The 23061-nt window shown below is 41.8% G+C and overlaps 1 protein-coding gene across 1 annotated transcript in view; it reads left to right on the top strand.

Annotated features, from left to right (window-relative positions):
- The first annotated feature begins 11978 nt into the window (after window positions 1-11978).
- Window positions 11979-23061, top strand: part of LOC122491004 (translation initiation factor IF-2-like) — a 29484-nt gene continuing 18401 nt past the window's right edge. Inside the window, exons 1-3 of the mRNA XM_043593303.1 lie at window positions 11979-12003; window positions 14006-14803; window positions 15621-15777. Of these exons, the coding sequence (XP_043449238.1) occupies window positions 11979-12003; window positions 14006-14803; window positions 15621-15628 (831 nt within the window). The 3' untranslated portion in view covers window positions 15629-15777. The remainder of the gene's footprint in view (window positions 12004-14005; window positions 14804-15620; window positions 15778-23061) is intronic.

Raw genomic sequence — 23061 nt, 5'->3', positions numbered from 1 at the left:
CCCAGCTCTGGAGGAAGGGCCTGAAACAGACAAGAGCACTAGTGGAATTTCCGGAAATAAATTGCCCAGGGTCACACTAAGTCAGTTGCAGAGACAAAACAAGAACTCGGGGGTATCGTGAATATCAGACCATGGTTCTTTCCAGCATGGCCACAGTCTCTAATTGTGAGTATAGACCATTTAAGTTCACGCATAAACACCCACGTGTTGTAGAAAATGCACTTAAATTACCTAAGAATGACAAATTGTACAAATAAGGTCATTTTTGGTCTGTAACTTCAAAAGGATGAGTTAGTGGAGCTAGTCAAGAAGGCTGACTTAGAGATGTCCTGCTTGTATGAAAGGAGAGATCCTGCAGGAACTGAAGAATAATCAGCCACTGAATCTGTGTTCCTCAAACGTCTCGCAGGACTGAAAAAGTAAATTATGCTCACCAAATGGCTTTAGAGGCAGACTCAGGAGGCTGTCTTTTTAAAAACGTACCCTATTGTAGCTATCTTTCTTTTAAATGCATTTTTCAAGTAAGCAGCTTTTGACCAAAACATCTGCAAATATCTTAATAATGTGAAAAAAAAGCTGGCATTTACTAATATGAATAAGTTTTTAAATTTCTCACTTATTTATTTTGGGCCTCGTATTTAAAATTGACTAAAGTTGGCTACATTTTTTTTTAATGTTTATTTTTGAGAATGAGACAGACAAAGAGTGAACGGGGGAAGGGCAGAGAAAGAGAGAGACACAGAATCTGAAGCTGGCTCCAGGCTCTGAGCTATTAGCACAGAGCCCGATGCAGGGCTCAAATTCACAAACTGCGAGATCATGACCCGAGCCAAAGTTGGACGCTTAACCAACTGAGCCACCCAGGCACCCTGAAGTTGGCTACATTTTTTGAGAGCTTATTCTTTCTCTTTCAATCTTTAGAATCCTTAAAGGCTGATTTCTCCTCAAGTGCCATTCTTCCTTATGTTTCGTGATGGCTGTCATGCGAGCCATCACGTGGGAAAACCCATTTTCCATTTTTTTCATGACTCACTTGTAAAACGATAGATAAATGGAAGTATCACTGACCCCTTAAAATGTGAAACCTAAAGAAACTTTAAAGAGAAGGGGAAAGTGCTCAGGCTACTGAGTCCAGGTAACCTCACCCACACACGAGTAAGATTGTCCTCTTGTTATATAATCAGCAAAGACAGGAAAGTGGGCTGGATAAGATCAAAGAGGACGGGTCAATGCTATAGGAGGCATTGCAGAGCTGAGAAGAGTGTGCTCAGTGAATTACCATCACTTAAACATCCTCTGCTAATGTAATTCTAAACTCATTTTGGCAGCATTAAGCAGTGGATCTACATTTTGAAGAAAACCAAGCCTCTGTTTTGAGAAACTATGTCCTCAAGCCTAACCTCTGAGGAGAAGAGGTTTCAGGGTAGCTGGTGAGGCTACAGGTTAATTCAGGGCCTAAAGACCCTCAGTTGAGGGGGTGGGGGGTGTCACCATCCTCCCTGCCCTGGGGCAGTGACACCTCCCTTGCACATCAGCTCTGAGGGCTGTGGTGAAGAGACTCCAAAGCTAAAGAAGCCTAGGCCTTATGTAAAACCGTGTCTCTCCATCCCTGCCCCACACCCAGCTTGATCTGTGTGCTATGATGAAGAAGAGAAATTATATTCATTGTTTCTGGTCATTCCTGCTCATTGAACACATGGTCATTTTAGTTATGGACAAATTTCATAGCCTCTCTAGGTCCTTGGCCCTAGGAAATCACCGTGTAAGGAAAATTTTACTACCTAGAAGTAATCAGATGAATCAGTAAGTCTATGACTTAGTGAAAAAACAAATAAATGGAGAAAAAAAAATCCTGGGTGGAATCAAAAGACAGTATGAATATAGGCACCAGTTTGATTAGAAATAATGAGAATTGAATGTCTGATCTGGCTGTGTTAAAATATTTTTTTAAGTTTATTTATTTACTTTGAGAGAGTGTGAGTGAGGGAGGGGTAAAGAGAGAGGGAGAGAGAGAGAGAAACCCAAGCAGGCTCCACACTGTCAGCACAGAGACTGATGTGGGATTCGAACGCACAAAACCGTGAGATCATGACCTGAGTTGAAACCAAGAATTGAGAATCGGACACTTAACCAATTGAGCCACCCAGGTGCCCCATTATGTTAAAATAATTCTAATTATAGTCAATCAAGTGAAGTGTTTATCCTTTATGCTTAACTTGTGCTTAATTATCATGCAATACAATGACTTCTCAACATGTTCAAAATTAATACTGTTACTCTTTATTTGATTGCAGCAGTAAACCCATCATGCCTCTCTAGCCAGATGTCAAGGTCCAGCTCTGGGCCTATTGCTTGATCCTGCTGGGAACTGACTCATAGGCCTGAGTTCACTTGGCCACTTATGGGGTCAGCCATGCTGAGATGGGCCTCATACTCTCTGTAGGAAGACTGAGTCCTCAATGGGGCATCAGAGCACTGGGGCCACATGGGTAACCCACTCCCCCCGAAACACTAACCAATACCTGGCCCAAATGGCCAGGTCATCTGGTCTCCACATATAATTGCCCCCAATTTGATTTTAAAAAAGGAGAACTTGCCTATGACTAAAACCACTCTCTAAAGTATTTCTATATGTGTGAACTGGCACAGAAACAAGAATACGTCAAAGCCCTGAATTTTAGAACAAAATTGACTAATGAAATACAAAAGAAAATCTGTAACAGTAAAAGAAGTAAAGGGAATGAAATATTTTTAGGATGCTTTTCCTTTATTTTAAGCCAGGTCCGTAAGCATGTTAGGATATGATAGGCTTTTAGATGCTTTTAAAAAAAGGTGATATATAGGTTTATATACAATTTATTTAATTTTATTCTTCAGCAGAGAAAAATGCTATACATAGGAAATTTGTTTTAGAAAACAGAAAACATGCAAGATTGGCGTGAGGCTTCCTGTAACAAGTCTACCATTCTTCCAGCAGTAAGAAGGGTAAGAAGATGCTGAGTAGCATTTTCAAAGTTTCTATTTAAGGAGAATTTAAAGAAAAAGAGATGGAAAAGCCAAACGTTATTCTTAAACCCCTGTACGTTATTCCACATCCTAAAGAATTTTTAAAAAACAAATGACTACAACTTTCCCTATAGCTGATCTCAGCAATAATTTAAAGTACTGAGTGCAAAGTCAGTATACAATAGGGGAAAAAGGTGCCTTTTGACCTCCACCACTCCAAAAAACACCTGAAATACCTACATTTTAACTTTACTCCTGCAAAAAATAAAGAAAAATCTAAGTGACAATTTGTTCTTGTCCTTGATACAATGCGATGAGAGTGGTATTTTACCTCTGTGGTTTTCCTCTCAAAAGCCATGATGCCAGTCTAATCAGGAGAAAAACATCATAAAAGTTACGACTGAGGGACGTTCTACAAAACACCAGTACCCCTTCAAACGGCCAAAGACATCAAAAACACAGAAAAGTCTGAGAAACAATCATCGCCAAGAGAAGGCGGAAAAGAAAGGATGTTAGGGGAAAACTAAGGAAATCTGAGTAAGGTATGGACTTTAAGTTAACAATAATGCAGTAATATTAGTTCGTTAATTTTAACAAATGTACCGTTCCAATGTAAGATGTTAATAACAGAGGAACTTTGCAACTTTTCTGTAAATCTGGAACAAAAAGCTTATTTTTTGAATGGAAAATACACAAAATTAGTTTTTAATGAGATGCTTTTATAGAAAGTGGGGTTTAGAGAAGTTCCAGAACTCTGCTCTCTGCATTCCAAACCCACCCCAGTTCCAATCCTAGCCTGCCCCTGAAACACAGAGCGGTTTGAAAACCACTATGTGGAAAAACTGGAACATGTTATCATTACCAAGTGCCAGCCCATTCCAGATGGTGGGATAGTCCTGACTCCAGCGGACTGAATGACTTGGACCACAAGCTCCAGGCAGGCCGAACCACATCTTACCCCCACAAGCACATGCTGAGCACTCAAAGGACTTTGCTTAATAAATTCTCCAATGCCAGCATGAGCAAGAGCCATTGCAAACACAGGGTGATGGCTTTCACTGTCAACTCTGTTAGCCTTCTTGGCAACAGATCTGCAAAAATTACCTCACCATTAGTCAAGCCTGGTGAGATGGGATGGGACAAACCTCCCCCACATGCATTTGTGGTCTCTTGGTGTCTTACAGAGGGATGCACACCCCCTAATTCTCATCACCCTGCCCAAATGGCTCCTGGTAGAACTCAAAAAGACTTTAGGGGAAACAGGAGTTTCCCAAAATTAATCAGACTTACTTTACATCACTTTTATGTTTTTGTTGCTCCATTCTGTCATAGATCATTCACCCACAGGGCAAATGGGTGCAGCTGAATCAAATCTTTATAAGCTCTCCGAAAATGAAAGGTGACCTTCGCGTAGAAAGCTACAGATTTTATTTCCCATTGGTCAAGAGTGACCCTTGTTCCAAATGGCAGTCATATCCCCACAAAGAATCATTGCCACAGATATGATAACATCTGCAAGTTCAGAAAAGAACAATTAGGAAAGCAGTTGAGCCATCTGAGAAGCCAGGGTTCATGCTACCATTATATACTCACATAGCAGTTTGGAGAGGCATCCAGCCAACAAGTAATTAATGAGCACCTACTACATGCCGGGCAAGACCCTGATGTCACAGAGTTTACATTCTTTTGTAGAAAACTCTGAATTCAAGAAAACAAGACACAAGGAAGAATTCAGATAGGGCTAAGTGCTGGGATGAAAGTAACCCATAATAAGGGCTCAGAGGGATGAGTCTGTGGGCAAAGCAATGCAGACTGAGTGAGGAAGCAGATTTCATGGTCAGGGAAAGCTTTTGTAGGGAGGTAACATTTGAACATCTTGTCTTGGACCTAAATGTTAAAAAGACACAAGCCATGCAAGGACTTAGGAGAAGGGTGTTCCAGGCAGAGGGAATGGCGTCATGCAAAGGCCTCCAGGTGGAACCCAATGTGGTATGTTCCAGAAACAGAACCCTCCTGGCAACCCCAAGGGATGGGCAACTGCAGTTCAGAAAGGCAAACACGAAGGCTAACAGATAGACCCGGCACCCGCGACTCCCCTGTTAGCCTTCCTGTGCTACACAGAGCTTTCCCCCTAGCCAGGAATCCAGGACTTAACAGAACTGAATTCTGACAAATAGATTTATGGGTCAAAGAGTCACCCTTTGAATGCAGTTTCATGGAATGAGAATTTGAGGCCAAACATAAAAATCAAAGCTCCCATGTGACCAGGGCCCAGTGGCCCAACTGGCCTGACACTAAACAGAGTACATGAGACACCAGAGTTGGGCAGCAAGGGCCCACAGGGCCAAGCAGGTGCATGGAATGGGAACTCACCAAGTAGCCCCCTTCCCCAAGCATCCCAATTTAGTAGGTATGTGATAGAACCTGGGAATCTGAGTTTAAATAGTTCCCAGGTGATTTTGTTTAGGCAGACCTTAGAATGACTGTGATGGAGGGTAGGGAGAGGGCATTGGGGGGTGGGGGCGTGGGAGGGGGGAGGGAAGACTAGGGTATGAATAGGGTAGAGTCAGAAAAATCCTACCTATGCAAAAGAATAGAGTCAAGGATTACATTGAATGCAGTTGTGATCTAAAATGTTTGGAACCAATCACAATCGTACCACGTAATAGAAAAAAGACAGATAAGCACATTGTATAAGTCGGTGTATTTCTTTCCCTCCAACCGCATATCCAATTGAGAACTATCACAGCAGAAAAAAACTGAGCAAGTCTCTTTGGTCACAGTAAGAAAGAAGGAGGGAGTAAAGAAACTTTAATATTCCACAGGGGTAAAGACAATGGTGTGCTGAGGGCAGGGGAGAAGCCCTAACTGTACTGCTGCCTATCTCCATGGTGTAAATATTCAAACCATGGCCAGTTTCAAGCTCCTAACATGATGTCACTGAACACGCATTTTGAGAAAAGATGGGCAATAGTTACAGCATTTTTGCCATACGGAACCAACAGATGTAAACAACTTCAAGGACATAAATAACAGATTCAGTAGAATATAATCAGTAAGTGAGGACTTGTGGTGTTTATTGCCTTTGCTTTCAGTATAACTTATTTAATGCAATAAAACCTAAATCTTAGATAATTTTATTTTTAATAATAGCATCTTTAGGGGTGCCTGGGTGGCTCAATCAGTTGAGTGTCTAACTCTTGATTTCAGCTCAGGTCATGATCCCAGGGTCGTGAGATGAAACTCTGCTTTGGGCTCTGTGCTGAGTGAGGATCCTACTTAAGATTCTCTCTCTCTCTCTCTCTCTCTCTCTCTCTCTCTCTCTCAATCTCTCCCTCTGCCCCTTTCCCACACTTGTGCTCTCTCTCTCTCTAAAATCATCATCATCATCATCATCATCATCATCATGGCACCTTTAACAACGGGCTCACAAAATCCTGGGACATTTAAAAATCACCTCTTCATATGAGCCAGTTCTAGCACACCTCTGGCAAGAGCTTTGAAAGAGCAGTCCAGTGCCTTTCCTTTCCATTCCTCTTTTTGTGTCTTAGTCTTCTCTTCCCTACCATAAAGATATGGCAGTGCCTTCACATCTACTCCTAGGAGCCCTGGGGTTCCAGACTGAGGGCCAGCTGGTGCCAGGTGGCAGTCAGGGAGGGAAGGCTGGAAGAAGCAGCCAGCTCACTGTTCCCACATAGGAACTGTCAATAAGAACAGCTCTCCTTTTGGGTATTTTACATACTGGGATTTCACAGAAGAGCTCATTCAGAAAAGTGGTTCTTGGGGAGTGGGGAATGGTACCCATCATTTTTTTTAAGTGTGAAAATTTCTGGTCAAAATTATTGACAGTCTCTGCTTCCATTCATGATTTGTGTGGATACGCATTACCCACACCCCTATAAACATTACACTGCCAGCAATGCCCTCCTCACATACAATGGGAAGCTAAAGAACGTGATGGGGAAAAAAAAGAGAATGTGATAAGAAGGGTGTTTTGCCAACATAGCATGAGCTAGTTCACTCTTATCTTGAAAGTATATTGTTCTTCTTAATTGTAAATATATTTTAAAAACACACCCCTAGGGGCGCCTGGGTGGCTCAGTCAGTTAAATGACTCAGGTCATGATCTCATGACTCAGTTTGTGGGATTGGGCCCCATGTCAGGCTCTGTGCTGAACATGGAGCCTACTTGGGATTCTCTCTCTCTCTCTCTCTCTCTCTCTCTCTCTGCCCCTCCCCTACTCCTGTGCCAGCTCTCTCTGCCTCTCTCTCTCAAAATAAATAAATAAACTTAAAAAAATAAAAATAAAAATCACACCTCTATACATATACTCATTGGTAAAGAGCAATGAATCACGCTTCTATTAAATGCTATGCTTCTACTAAATGAATCAGGGTTCCTCTATTACATGCCATGCTACACTAATGGATTAATAAAAATCAAATTTTCAGGGTGCCTGGGTGGTTAAGTTGGTTAAGTGAGCGACTTCGGCCTAGGTCATGATCTCGCCATTCCAGTGTTTGAGTGCTGCATCAGGCTCTGTGCGGACAGCTTGGAGCCTGGAAACTGTTTCAGATTCTGTGTCTCCCTCTCTCTCTGCTCCTCCCCTGCTCATGTGCTCGCTCTCTCTCTCTCTCTCTCTCTCTCTCTCAAATAAATGAAACATTTTTAAAAAATTTTTATAAAAGAAAAAAAGAAAAATCACATTTTCTAGCTAACATCAAAACATACACCCCAATAGGGGCACCTGGGTGGCTCAATTTGTTGAACATCTGACTTCAGCTCAGGTTATGATCTCATGCCTCATGAGTTCAAGCCCCATGTCGGGCTCTGTGCTGACATCCCAGAGCCTGGAGCCTGCTTCAGAGTCTGTGTCTCCCTCTCTCTGCCCCTCCTCTGTTCATTCTCTCTCTCTCTCTCATAAGCAAACATTAAAAAAAATTTTTTTAAACATACACCCCAAAAGAATAATTATCAAAGGCATACAGTTCATTCTCTCTAGTTGTAACCAGCTTTGTAGCCAGAAATCTGTCCACTGCTTTCTCATCACTGGGTCTCATGGAAATCCACTCTCATTCAAGATTTCCTCCCAGGAAAAATTAATTTCTCCCTCAGTCCCTCAGTCGTATTCCCATAGGGCTACATCTCCATGTCTGTCCTAGCAGCAATTCCCATTTGCACGGTTTTTTATGGATGTCACTCTTACACAATTTGGGAGGGAGGGGAGGGAAATGTGTGAAAGAAGGGAGCCTAACATTTACTGTGCCATTTCTATGTTACAGGCTCTACGCTAAACATTTTATAGGCGTTGTTTTGCTGTCTTCACAACAATCCTATGAGATAGGTACTATTTTTATCCCTGTTCTACAAGTGGAGAAATTAAGGCATAGAAGATTTTTTTTTTCAATTTTTTTTTTCAACGTTTTTATTTATTTTTGGGACAGAGAGAGACAGAGCATGAGCGGGGGAGGGGCAGAGAGAGAGGGAGACACAGAATCGGAAACAGGCTCCAGGCTCTGAGCCATCAGCCCAGAGCCCAACGCGGGGCTCGAACTCACAGACGACGAGATCGGGACCTGGCCGAAGTCGGACGCTCAACCGACTGCGCCACCCAGGCGCCCCAAGGCATAGAAGATTTTTATGTTAGTTGTCTTAGGCCACAGGGTGCTGGAGTCCTCAGCTGTGAATCCCAGCTCTCTGGCACTAGGCTGAGGCCCCTAGTCATTATCTTTCCCAGTGAGGACTTTGTGGAGCCCAACTGTGCCTCAGAAGCCTCAGAGACCTACTTTGCTTAGTCACTGCCCCATCACCCTGCACTTCCAGTCACAAGAGTAGCAGCTCGGTGTTGGGATTGAGGGGAGGTAAGAGTTGGGGTTAGTCTTTGCTCCATGTTCCTAGCTTTGAAATATTTAAGTATCCCAACAGGTGGGTTTTTCCTTAGGATATAGGATTCTGGCTGGATTTCCCCCCCTCCCTTCTCTATTTTTATTGTTGTTGTTCTTTTTGGCATCACAATCATGTTAGCATCCCAAATATACTTCATCTCCAAATCCTCTACCCTTAGCTTAGCTTACAGGTTTTTACTCCAAAGTGGGAACAATGGTGAGATTTTTTAAACAATGTCAAATTTCACCTTCAATTTGCTGTTTTTCCTACTCTTAGCCCCATTTATCAAATTTCCCACTTTGGGTTCTGCATTGTCACATCCCCTCTCCCTCATACATCTGGAAGTGTTTTCCTGCTCCAAGCCATGGAACCTCCATCCCAATCCATTGCTACCTCTCCAATCTCATTTCAAAGGACTCTTTCATCAAAACTTGGGTACAGAACACTGAAAAAAAAAACTTTAAAGGCCAAAAAATTGAGCACAGTTGCTAAATTCCACAGACGGCTCGCTCCACATCTACAAACGTATTTGTAAGAGTGGTTCAACGGCACAGGAGAACAAATAACGAAGTAAAACGCTAGCCATAAAAACCTTCTTTTCTGGAAATATCTATACATTTTGAATGAAATGAATCATACCATCTTCATTCATCTATTAAATGCACCTTTTCATTCGGTTCACAACTATTGTTCACCATAATGGACACTGGAGAGACAAAAATGAAAAAAATATATAGTCTAGGGCCCCAAGGATCTTACCTTCTCATGGGAAACACAGGAAATAAAGAAAAAGATTGCAAACCTAGTGATTCCTAGTGATCATGCTCTATATAAAGTCCACGCATACCAAAGTGCTATAGAGAAAAACAGACTGGATCGGTATGAAGATCCCAAGCAAGTGCTAAAGTATCCCCGGGTATCTCCTCCCCATCCTCTGTCGATCAGTAATGGTTTTAAACAACATTGAAGTCACTTCACGATAAACCAAAGGAAAGATAAATTTCAACTCCGTCTGGCATCTCCAAGGGCATGAAGAGGTAACACACCAAAACACAGCCTTGTGTAGGAACTGACAAGGTTTTAGCACTGTCCTTCTGTGCCCCCTCTTTCGCTTCCTCCTCTCTACATTTGTTTCTCCCTCCCTGCCCACCACTTTTCTTTTCCCATGTTTATTCCTTATTCTCCTTCATCCAGATGTACTGTCTATAAAAGCTCACTTTGAAAAAAAATCCCTGTTGAATACTGAACTTTGATTTTCCTGTTCTTAGTACAAAGTTTGTCAGTTTATGCCCTTAGATGTGTGTGTGTGTGTGTGTGTGTGTGTGTGTGTGTGTGTCAACAAAAGAACAGACTAAATGAAGTTATTTTTATTTCCATATTGCTCTTGGCTGATTCTCTTTTGTGCGTCAGAGGCTTTCCAAAGGTTCCCAACTCGAGATCCAAAAAGTTCAAAACATGATTGAGTACAGAATAAACTACTCCCTTCATGCAGAGGGGAGCCCAGGGCCACGAGCATCACCAGCAACTGGAGAAGGAATCTGGGATCTGGAGCCCTAAGCAGCAAGACTTCCCACGGCCCACAGTTGGCCACAAGCTTCTGCTCTGTGCACCCCTGACATAACCTAGGAGTTAAGTGAGCAGGTTAGCTCCAAAATGGTCATTTCCCCCATGGTTGGCAAATACAGCCCTCCCCAAAACAAACCCTGGCCTCTCCAGACTTTCCCAGGATCCCTATCCCAACCTCCTCACAATCAGGAAGTAAGGCTTAGCCCAATAGGTTTCCAGGACTCTGCTCCAAGGCTCCCAGCCCTGAACTTAACCAAACTCCACCTTAACTTCCTCTTCTGAAAAATAAGGGAGTTGAACCAACTTTCTGAGTTACACTTTGATTGCAGTTATGTCAAATTATTTCTCCCTAAGGACAAATACAAGATAGGAATATGACAACTTGAAAAAAGTTTATTGGTTAGGAGGGTGGAATCTCAGGTTATATTTTACTGGTGAGACAGCAGTGCCCCAAATTCTGGGTTCAGGCTGCCAGAGATGGAACCCCAGCTCTGCCATATGCTAGCTATATGATCTCTCTGTGCTTCAAATTACCTCATCTATAAAAGGGAGATGGTATTGATACCTATTTCACATGGTTATCTTGAGGATTAAAGGTGTTCATGTTTGTAAAATGCATAGAATAGTGCCAGGCACATAGTAGGTGCTACATAACTACTGATTAAATAAATCATTTTATTCTGTCCCTGCAATGTTTGTTTAATAAATTCAAAAATTAACCTGCAATGTTTGTTTAACAAATTCAAAAATTAAGAAAATTTCACAACAGAAAGGAAAAAAAAAAAAAAAAACCTGTGACACTATGAAACACTTACATAACATATACTGTTGTTTAATAACCCAGCACTAAAACATCTGGGATCCAGATTTTACACTGCATTGTGAAGTTAGGGAAACCAATACACTGGAATGCATTCCCACTGCAGCAAAAGATATGATGTGTACAATTCCTTTTCTAATCAGGAAAGTCGCAGGCTTCCCGGAAATTTAGGTTACAAGTTTCTCATTTTCACTCTGCAACAGCATTTATCCACACCCCAGCTGGAGAATACATTTTATTGTGTGGTGCTAACATTGAAAGGATTGTAAACATGAAACCAGGCCTGGCACAGTGACAGCTGTCTCCTGAATACAATGACTCAGAGCAACTGTGAGTTTAAAGAGCCATGTCTTATGTGCTAAGTCCTCGAGCATCATTGTTTAGTAGACACCTGGAGAGCAGAAGAAATCGCCACACCCAACAGTTAGCTTGGTCAAAACTGCTTCTAGTCACTAAAAAGGTGCCACCGTCTGAGCTCAAGCATGCCTTTGATACAGGCTACTGCACTGCTAAAGGAGACAAAAGTATTTCAATTTAAGGTGAGATATGAAGGGGAGGAAACTATCAATAACAACTAACTACCTCCCGGATTCCTCTCTCTGGATAGCTAGACTTCACAATACCTTTATATGCAAATTTAAATAGCTCACCAGCTTATTCTTTTTTTTTTTTTTTTTACCAGCTTATTCTTAAACAGTAATGTGTCAGATCTGTCCTGATGGAGGTAAGATTTACTAAACACAAACTGGCTGTGGCTTTTCACCTTTCCTCTTTAAAAGTGCATTTTGATGGGGAGTGGGGCAGGGGCGAGTGGGGGAGAGGGGAAAATGGGTGACGGTCATTGAGGAGGGCACTTGTTGGGATGAGCACTGGGTGTTGTATATAAGCGATGAATCATGGGAATCTACTTCCAAAGCCAAGAGCGCATTGTATACACCGTATGTATAGCTAACTTGAGAATAAATTATATTTAAAAAAATGACAGGTTAACAAAATAAATTCAAAAAAAAAAGTGCATTTCTATAAAGCCATGGGAAGGAACTCAAACCTCGAATCATGAGAAAACTAAAGCCTGCAGCACAATCGCTGTCATCAAAATGTTTTGAAAACCCTATGGGAAGGACAAAAGGTGTTCTGTGGATGGATGGTGGTGATGGTAGGACAACAACAAGAAAGTACTTAATGCTATTAACTGTACGCTTACAAATGGCTAAGATGGCAAATTTTATGTCAGGTATTCACCACAATAAAAATAAAATTTAGAAAAACTCTGTTTAAGGGTTAAAGGTAAATGAATTTTCGTAATTAGTTTTAACTACGAAACATACACTCGTTGGGGGGCCTGGGTGGCTCAATCGGTTGAGCATCTGACTTCGGCTCAGGTCATGATCTCACAGCTCATGAGTTCCAGCCCCACATCGAGCTCTGCACTGACCGTTCAGAGCCTGGAGCCTGCTTCAGATTCTGTGTCTCCCTCTCTCTCTGCCCCTCCCTCACTCATGCTCTGTCTCTCTCTCAAAATAAATAAACATTAAAAGATTTTTTAAAAAAAGAAAGAAAGAAAGAAAGAAACATACACTTGTTAATTAATCAGACAAGGAGAAGGGTCTCCCACTACCTAGTTTTAAGCAGATCAAAAAACCTTTATGAGAGTTTTACAGCCCTTACCACTGTAATTCGTAAGTACTCTGACATTGGGGACAAACAAGGTAAAGACACATCTTCCACAAATCCTTAACTACTCATGCTTCTTATATGGATTGTGAGTTATACTGGATCTTGGAAAGACAGACTGGGAGTTAACACTGGGAGTTAGTTGAAAGGTTAGACTGGGAGTTAGTTGAAAGGTCCCCAAGCAACATTTAAAGGCTGTATACAAATTCAAGCTAAAAGCCTGTGTACAAGTTCACTTGTATGTAAGTTAACAAAACATTTAATACTGAAAGAAATCCTTACTCAAATGTAATGCAGTGTGTAAATGTGGTGTCTGTTAACAGTTCAAGCTGTAGATTCTTTTCATTCTTTACGCTTTCATTACACCACCCTAAATTAGCCCTTTTAAATCACAGAGGTCTCTAGGTACCCAGTCTCCCAAAAGCCCTCAGAAGGCCCACAAGGGGTTATCTAAACTGAAATTGGCAGACCTGGTAGACAAAGTTAATGGAACTCTCCATTCTGGAGAAAGACCTAGGGATGATCAAACACTGAAGTCCTGTGGTCCTTAAGCATCTGCTTGAATGTAGTACTTCACAGAGGAAGGAAGGAAGGCAATAACCTGAGACTTGGAGAAGAAGCAAATATAGGCGTGGCGGTGGCTCTGGACTGATTGTACAAGGGCAGTCCTGAAGGGCCTCACAAAATCCTACCCAACGCTTGGAGCACCCCTCTCCTGGATCAGAGACCTGGGTCCCAAACACCTTGAGCTGGACACAGAAAAACAAGCCCTTTACCACACAACGGGCTCCTGGGCCCTTGCCCTTGCCCCACCCCAGCGTCATCACCTCGTGGGCAAACAGCAAGCAGCTGTGTGGCCACACGCCCGGCACCGTACATCTGGCAGGCTGGGCTCCAAGCCTCGGAGCGCAGCACTTCCTGGTTGGTCCGGGATGCTGGTCCCCTCGCGCCGCCATCCCCGCCATCCCACGGCGCACGAGAACCCCCGGGCGCGAGAGGACACGGGGGCACCAGCCCCCACTGCCCCGGCGAGGCCCTTGGTGCACCCTGAGCGCACGCCCCCAGCCTCCCCTGGCGCCCGCGAGGCTCTGCGCTCCAGGCAGCGCCCGCCCTGGCAAAAGCACGGCCCGAAGTTTGTCCGCCTCTACTCTGCAAGAACTGGGCCCGAAGGCGCGCACAGGAGGCCCCGGGGCCTCCTGGGAGGCCGGTCCCGCGGGGCCGCCGGGCTCTGGCGCCCGCCGCCGACGCCTCTGCCAAGGTCCCGTCCAAGTTGGGCGGGGAGCGGTCAGCTGCCCGGGGCCGGCGGGAGGAGGGACGGAGCGCGAGAGTATCGGAAACCAGACGCCCGCGGGAGCCTGGCGCGCCCGGCCGCGGCGCGGCTCCTACCTGTAGGGCTAGGGCGGCCGCGGGCACCTGCGCGGTGACGGCGGATTCTCGGGCCTCGGGCGCAGCTGGCACAGCTGGAGGCGCGGGAGGAGGGGAGGAGGAAGGGCCTGAGGGGGCACCGCGCTGCGCCGCCGCCCGGAACTCGCCGCCCGGATTCGCCCTGGCCTGGCAGGGGTGGGGCGAGGCGGTGCCGGGTCCGGGTGCGTTGCCGCTCAGGCTGGCCGCCACGGCTGGGCCGAAGGGCTCCAGAGGCCGGGCCTCTGTCCTCCTCCCCGTTTCTTCTCTCTTCTCCCAGAGTCTCGTGACTCAACCTCATCAACCTATGGAATGTTCACTAGCATTATTGCTATTATTCTCAGGTGCTCTTAAGCCACCAAGTGCCCAGGCACCCGTTCCAGGAGCTTTGCCTGTGTTATCATACCCTCGCCTGCTGGAGCCGGTAGCCACGATTGGCCCTTTTGCAGGTAGGGAAACGCGGGTCGGAAAGAGGAAATAATTTGTTTGAGGTGACATAGTTAAGAAGTAGGAGCCTTGTTGACATCACCTATAAAGCCTTCTTCCAACTTCCAACAACTGGTGTTATTGCTAATGATAGGTAAGGAAACCGAGCCTCAGGAAAGTGAAGTATCCAGCCTGATGCCACCCAACTTAGAACACAGAATTCTGGAATTTGTGTCTTGATGTCTCTAAAACTGAAGCTGAGTATAATTCAGAAATCTTAGCATAAAATAGTAAGTTGGGAATAAAATGGAAAACTCCCAATCTACCCATGGAACTGTGCAAATAGGGCAATTTTTATGTTTTTAGTCCACCTAGAATAAAAATCTTAAGAGAAAGAGAACCAGTTATCTTGTGGCTTGACCAACAGGACTTTTGGAATGTAGTTTTGAATATAGGCCAGCTCCAACCTCATTACACAATATTGCATTCTGCCAAGGCGGAGGGAAGCAATCGGCCCAGCATACACCAAACTGTTAATAAGGATGGCCACTTTAAAGCACTTAGTGGATATTGCAAAGCTGAGGCTGGATGAGTTACATAATTTCTTACTGCAAACATGGAATTACATGAAATGAAAAATGTCGTATTCCAGTCCAGGGGAAGGGGAGGGGGGAGTGAAATTGCAGTCTGGAACTCTTTTTTCCTGTAGCCTATAGTTGCTCATCCCTCCCTAGACCACATTTTTTTCTCTTGAGCACATCTTTTCCTAATGATAGAAGAGTCACGAAGCCGTCACTCTTTCCTTGTTGACAGAAATGATTGATGTCTTTTAAATCCTAGGATGCTGACAGCTTTTTACAATTAAACACATGGCTCTCTGAGCAAACAGAGTATTGCCTAAGAAGAGTTTGGCAAGTGTAAGACAAGCATGTTACTGAAAGGCTGAATATCCTTTCCTCCTCTTCTTTCTCAAGTTTTATTAGTCACAGATGATTTGGTAAGTGTTCTACACACAATTAACTGCACTCTTACAAGCTTGTCTTTAGAAATTGTAATGCTTTTGATTGAGAAGCAGCAGGCTATAAAATTGCATCCCAAATTCCTAAGTGTCATCATTAAAACATTTGGCACTGACCTACAACAATAGGTCTTCCTATTAACTATAACGAGAAATAAAATTATTTAAGTGCCCTCACAATAATTGAATTTCTGCTTCTCTGTGCTGGAGGAATCAAATAGTAAAAGGCCATATGTTGTTGATAGACAAACATACGCTGTGGACTGCCAAAGAGAAGTTTTAGGTGTACTGTGATTCTGTATGTAATTATTTCTGTTTTCCCGAGAGGCTTGCTGATTGTTGGTTGTTGCTATTATTTTTCCAAATCTTGCCTGTCTTCAGAGTTGTCAAGAAAAAAGTGACTACAAGATCCTATTATATATCCATCTGGATACACATTTGACATTTTTATCAAATGATATTCTAAATTCTCTCTAATTTTCATCTTTTCTTCTCAGTATAAAAGTGACATATGCCCATTTTTAATAATTTCCACATGTATATTTTACAAAAATACAAAGTTTTGGAGATAACAGAAAACAAATTTTTTTTATTGAAATTATCTGTAACCCCCCCCCCAACACACCCATTGTGTGTTGGTACATTTCTTTTCTGTTATTGTTTGCTGCATTTCTTTTTTGTTCATTTTATATACCTAAACAAATATTCATTACCAAATTATCATCATGCTGTACAATTCAGAATCCTCCTTGTCTCACTGAGTATTTTTTTACTGTCACTCATTTTGTAAATATGATTTTTAATGGTTGAAGAATATTCCAATCATTTTTTTTAAATCTCTTCACCTACTGATGGCTTTTAGGATGTTCCCAGGCTTTGGGACAGTTTACAAACATTCTGGAATGAACATTGTAAATACCAATCTTTGTTGAAATCCCTAAATTCTTGAGATTCTAAATTCTTGAGTCCTAAAAGTGGAACTACTGAATCAACATTTATAAACATTTTCAAAGATCTGTGAGATGCTGTAAAAACACCTTCCACTATTAAGTATTAGTTGCTTATATTTGAAAATGTGATGGATCAAAATCACATCTTGTTTTAACCAGGACTCATTCAACAATCAATAATGATGAACACTATTTTTTTTGTGTTTATTATTTGTGCTATTTACTGACAATGATATATTCATGTCCATTTCCTGTTTTTTATCATATTATTTCTTTTGTTAGTTTTCATTAATGCTTTTAATAGAAACATGTTATGTGTATATACATATACATATTACTTAGAGAATACCCTATAAAATATAATGAATGCTAATACACATATTATTTACAGATTGTTCTTTGAAATTTGCATACAGTTGTGTTCCCCTAGATTTTCCCTCATGGTGTTTTTATATGTATACTGCTGTCCAAATCATCTAGGTCATTTTGAGATGCCCATCACCTATCATCTTTTCTGATAGTTCCATTTTCTTATAGAGAATTAGCCCTCCCCAAATGTGTATAGTCTCAGCAAGAGAGCAATTTTGTGCCGCAGTCTCCAAAGCAAAGGGCAGATCCTTCCTCCCTATTCCCACCACCACTTTATTTACCTCAAAGGCCAGGTGGACCATACGAGGAAGCAGGTGATGTTTGAGATGGGACCCACTGAGCAAAGGCAGTTGTAGCCCCAGCATCAACTTGGCCCTGACCCCGGTGACCCAGTGAGAGACAGTTTCCTACTTCCTGATTTTTTTTTGCTTTTAACCTTCTGCACTTCCTCAGTATCTGCTGCTCCCAGCCTTGCCTTAAGTCTATGAAGCCCCGGTACTCTTCTCTTTCAGACAGCCAAGGGTCTGCATCCATTGTTTGCCCCCAGTAATCCTCACTGACATAACCTGCAGGACTTCTGTGTCTTTCGGTCCACCTTCCAGTCCCCTGGTTAGCAACCATTTACTTTGTTTGTTAATTTGTAAACATTTGATTCTTAATGCTAATTAACCACAGCACACAGCTACTCTGAAAACACAGAGTACGGAGGAAGATATTTTATCATTGATCACCTGCTGACATAAATCAAGTCAGGCATCATAACAGTGACAGAAAGATGAGAGAACAGTGTACTTATCAAGATTTAAAGTTTTTAAAAACACATGACCTAATTAATTAATTTAATTTAATTAAAAAATACATGACCATGTCTATGGCCAAAAATCTCAAGAGAGAATGAGGAACAGAGTGCATATTGCCAAAGTATATTAAAGCTTTGTGTCTCTATATCTTCATTTTAGCTTTCTGTGGACCATTCATGTTTTATAATTTCTCCCAATAACGTTCAGCTTGTAAGCTATCTAGTACATGACTCTTTAAAAAGGGGCCACATTTGACGCCTACAGCCCCAACCAGGGATGAATCTTCTCAGTTACCCTTAGCCAGTCCCTTTGAAGGGTTTTCTGATCCAACAGTCATTCAGTAAGTCTAATAACTTGTTTAAAATATCTCTGTATTTTCAGTGTTTACTTGTTTGAAATGATACTCATTTTCATGGATTTGTGCATACATACGAGATAGGATGATTATTAAATAAGAAAACATATGAAATAATTTGGAAGAGTGAATATTTGTTTAGAACAAGTGTATGTTAATTGATTGCTACAATTGTGCTAAAGTAACTTTGGGAGCACCTGAGTGGTTCAGTGGATTAAGCATCCCGCTCATAATTTTGGCTCAAGTCATGATCTCACTGTGCATAGAATTGAGTCTCCCCTCAGGCTCTGTGCTGACATCTCAGAGCCTGCTTGAGATTCTCTCTTGCCCTCTCCCTCTCCTTCTGACCTTCCCCAGCTCGCTCTCTCTCTCTCACGCTCTCTCTCAAAATAAATAAACGTTTAAAAATAAATAACTATAAAAGCATCTGTACTTGGTTTCCAAAAAAACTCCATAAATTGCACAGTAAAAAATGATCTCAAAAAAGTAATGGCTCTAGGAACGTATAATTAAAAAAAAAAACCAACTTTTTTTTCAAAGCTATTTTATCCAAACATACTCCTGTATTTTTGACTTTCACACTCAACATCAAATTTAAATATCGATCCATTCATACATCCTGAAAAACCACTATGCTGCAGGTACCGTTATAGTAGCTAAGGATATTGCATGAACAGAAGAAGCCTCTGCTTTTCTGTAGGAAGACAGACCTGAATGCAATATAGAGGAGATGATGGGTACGATGAAAAACCATAAACCAGGGTAAAGGAAAAAGCTTCCAGGGTTGGGTTGGGGAAATTGGCAGTGAAGGCCTCTCTGATAAGATAACCTTGGAGCAGAACAAAAGGAGAAAGCCTGTCAGATGTCTGGGCAAAGAGCATCTAGGCAGAGGGACTAGGAGGTACAGAGATGGTGAGCTAGAAATGTGTTTGGTGTTTCCATGAAAGGGCAAGGAGGCGAAGGTGAATAGAGTGGTGTGAACAAAGAGAAAAGTAATAAAACTGGAATCGGGCGACAGGGAACAAGTTTCTAAAAGGAAGAAGTTTGAATTTAATGTTAATTGATGTGGAAAGCTTCAAGCCAAAGAACGACATAATCTAACTTGTTTTAGAAGGACCATACTGACGACTATATGGAGAATAGACTGCATGGGGGGGAGGGTAGAAGCTTGAAGACAAAGTAACCGTCCAAGCAAGGGTAGACTTGAGTGAGAGGCATGGAGGTGTTGGAAGTGGTCAGATTCTGCATCTTGGTACAGATAGCAAAGAAGCCAATAGTCAGGAAAAACAGTATTCAGGATGAGCCTTATTTGGCAGGGGTATCAGTTCACAGGGAGATGAATTAGGAAAGGCATCAGTGGAGCCAATTCGTTATATCACTGTTGCATTTTATCTTCAGCTAGACGAACGTTCTATGTGTTTGTGAAACGTAAATTTGAGCTTTTGCAATTTTGCCTGTAAGACTCCATTCTACCGCCCTTAGACCAGTTGCTGTACCATACATGCTCCCGTTTCAAAATTACAGACAGATTTCTCTCCCATCACGTTTTTGACTCAGGCTTCACCCAAATAAACGTACAACCAATTCAGCATTTTAGTTCCTAACTGCAGTGCTGGTTGAAATCAGATAGGACACCTTCAGTCTCAAAATCATCTAGTTTCAGACACCGTTCTATTCCATTATAATTGGCCTTCTTTGCATTTTTTAAGAAAAATATTTCTGTAAATATGGGTTTGGCTTTATTTTTTCCTAGTTCTGTTTAGATTTAAAAGGTATGTTTGCTATACCAGCAAATGTTTTTACTTAGAATAGAAATAGAAGGACTTATTACAAAAGGTTTCTTTAGTGATAGTAAGAAAGGCAAAACTTCCCAGGGTGAGAGCCACTTGGTCCCCTGCCCATGTGCCTTCTAATCGTTTAGAACCTCCAGAGAATTAGGGAAGTGTTTTCTTGGCAAACATTTGCTAACAGCTAAGGAGTTTGGAAACATTTTCATCTCCCTGCATCATTTTTCATTTTCCAGTAGAAATGCAATCCTAGGGGCATTCACTCTAAACTGTTGCTGGTATAGGTTCTCACACTTGTACAATATGTTGAATGAAAAGTGCACTTTCGGGGTGCCTGGGTGGCTCAGTTGGTTAAGCGTCCGACTTCAGCTCAGGTCATGATCTCACGGTTTGTGAGTTCGAGCCCCGCATCAGGCCCTGTGCTGACAGCTCAGAGCCTGGAGCCTGCTTCAGATTCTGTGTCTCCCTCTCTCTCTGCCCCTCCCTGGCTCGCACTCTGTCTCTCTCTCTCTCAAAAATAAATAAACATTTAAAAATTTTTTTTTAATTTTTTTAAAGTGCACTTTCAAACTAATGTCTTAGGCTAGTTTTATGACACCTGTCAAGACACCCCCTACCCTCACACCTCAGACTGGCAAAAGCAGATCTCAAAAATCTCTTAGCTCACAGCTTCAGCTGAGCTTAGATGTCCCCCAGAATCAGAACTTTCCTGTAAGAACAAAGTGGAATGGATTAATGAATGGAGTATTTCTTTATTAGGGCAAATTATTTGGCTTACATGCTAACTTAGGCTTACAGGCCCTCTGCCCAGAGATATAACGTCACTATCCTTATAACAATAAAAATTCAGGGAACAAATTTCAGGGTTATAGATCCTTGCCTTTAAAATACAATGCAAAAGACCCCTGCATATCGTCAGAATTACTTTCCAGTCCTTTACTCATCTCATATTCACTTCTGGGAATCTGCACAGGCCCACAAGCTCCAAAACCCTTAGGAACAGAAAAAATTAAGATACTCAGAATTTTATAAATTTTTAGAAAATTCGTAGAGCACATATTATGTTGCACCCCCAGCAAGGCCTGGGATTGCACCCCATACTGAACACCTTGTATTTCTGCAGCAAAAGATGTGAGTAAGCTACTGCATGGAAAAATAAAGACTGTAAAAAGCCTTACGTCAATGCAGATCAAGTTTTGCTGTCAAATGAATTACGAACAAAACTTTGGGTGTTCAAAGTTTTTTGAGTTTTAGAATTGTGGGTAAGGCACCAGGGACCTGAATTAAAACAGAAATGAATAGACTGTGCAGTCAACAGCCTTTTCCTAGTCTACCAATTCATTCAATATCTTGGGGGACAGTTTTTGTTTGTTTTTGCCAACGAATCAGAGATGTTGCATTTTTATAGTTTTAGCAAGTGTATTTAACAAGTGAGCTAAGACCCCATTTGATAGTCATTTGGGGGAAGGTTTTTAACATAAATTAGTAATGTCTACTTCCAAGTTTTTAAAAGTGGGCAGATGTGACCATTTTTGTAGGTGACAAGTTTTCTAAAATCAATCAGGAAGGAAGCATTTTGCAAAGTCTTCTATCATGATCACACCACAGCCCAAGTTTTGTTCAAAAGCAGGAACTCCCACTTGCTATTAAAGTGGCACTTTTATTTTGCAGGCATAGTGTATTTTAAAATTCTGCTGTACGATCCTAGAATTGCTAGGCACTTGTTATCACAGAAAAGACAGAATGTGGAACACTAGTGTTTTTAAAAATAAGAACATGTAGGGGCACCTGGGTGGCTCAGTCGGCTAAGCGTCCGACTTCAGCTCAGGTCACGATCTCGCAGTTCGTGGGTTCGAGCCCCGTGTTGGGCTCTGTGCTGACATCTCAGAGGCTGAGCCTGTTTCAGATTCTGTGTCTCCCTCTCTCTCTGACCCTTCCCTGGTCATGCTCTATCTCTCTCTGTCTCAAAAATAAATAAACGTTAAAAAAAAAAAAAGAACATGTAGTTCCTTTAAATTGGACAATTCTGAAAGGTAGTCAGCTATGATAAAATTGGAGACCTTGTCCATGATACAAAATGTTTTCACCATCACTCATCATCTCTACCAAGAACAGTAAATGGCTTACAATAGTTTAAAGATCTGGCTTTTATACTATTACCTCTATCAGCAACATCTTGTAGCAATTTGTACACTTTAGCTTCACTTTCTTTACAGCAAGAGCTTCTTGCCTCTGAATGATGCAGCGAATGCATTTATTTTTGAAGCTATCTCTGTATCTTTATCCCAGAATCCAAATTTTATTCTAGACAAAGCAGCTCTTCCACCAGTGGTTATTTTGACACAGTTTTCCATAAAACATTGTTCATGTTATGGAATTCATATATGTTGGGAATATATTTTTCTCCATCAGTACATCTTTCCATTATTCAGTAGCTCCCAGCCCTATCAGAGCAACACGCCCTTTTTATTATGACAGCATCCCCTCTATTATCTTAAAATGGAATTAATTCGTAGTTTCAAAAACTACGTATAATGTATTGACAATAAGGGAGAAGTAAGAGAAAGTAAATTATAATAAAATAGACTATCTCTCAATATGTAAAATTCTCAGACAAACCACACTAGAAGACATAAATAAAAGGATCAGGGGCTGGTATTGCCTTTGGTGAATACATTTTTGTTTAAGACAAATTTCCATTCAATTACTGCTACAAAATTGCTTCTCAAATTTTGATGTGTATACACATCACCTGCGGCTCTTGTTAAAATGTGGATTCTGATTTCAGAGGTCTAGGACTGGGCATTTCTAGTAAGTTCATAAATGATTATAGTGCTACTGATCCCCTTAAAGCTGGACACTTTGAATAGGGAGGGTCAACACAATTTCTTTATATTGACATTTAAGTGTGACAGTTACAACTGTTGACTGATAAAGGTGTTGCCATGGGTAACATAATTTTCCAAATAGCCTCAAATAAATTCAGGTCAGATTTTGCTGCC

The sequence above is a fragment of the Prionailurus bengalensis genome, chromosome C2, assembly GCF_016509475.1.
Source record: "Prionailurus bengalensis isolate Pbe53 chromosome C2, Fcat_Pben_1.1_paternal_pri, whole genome shotgun sequence".
In the NCBI taxonomy this organism is placed as follows: Eukaryota; Metazoa; Chordata; class Mammalia; order Carnivora; family Felidae; genus Prionailurus; species Prionailurus bengalensis.
Note: the sequence above shows the minus strand (reverse complement) of the source record. Positions and strands in the feature narration are given on the sequence as shown.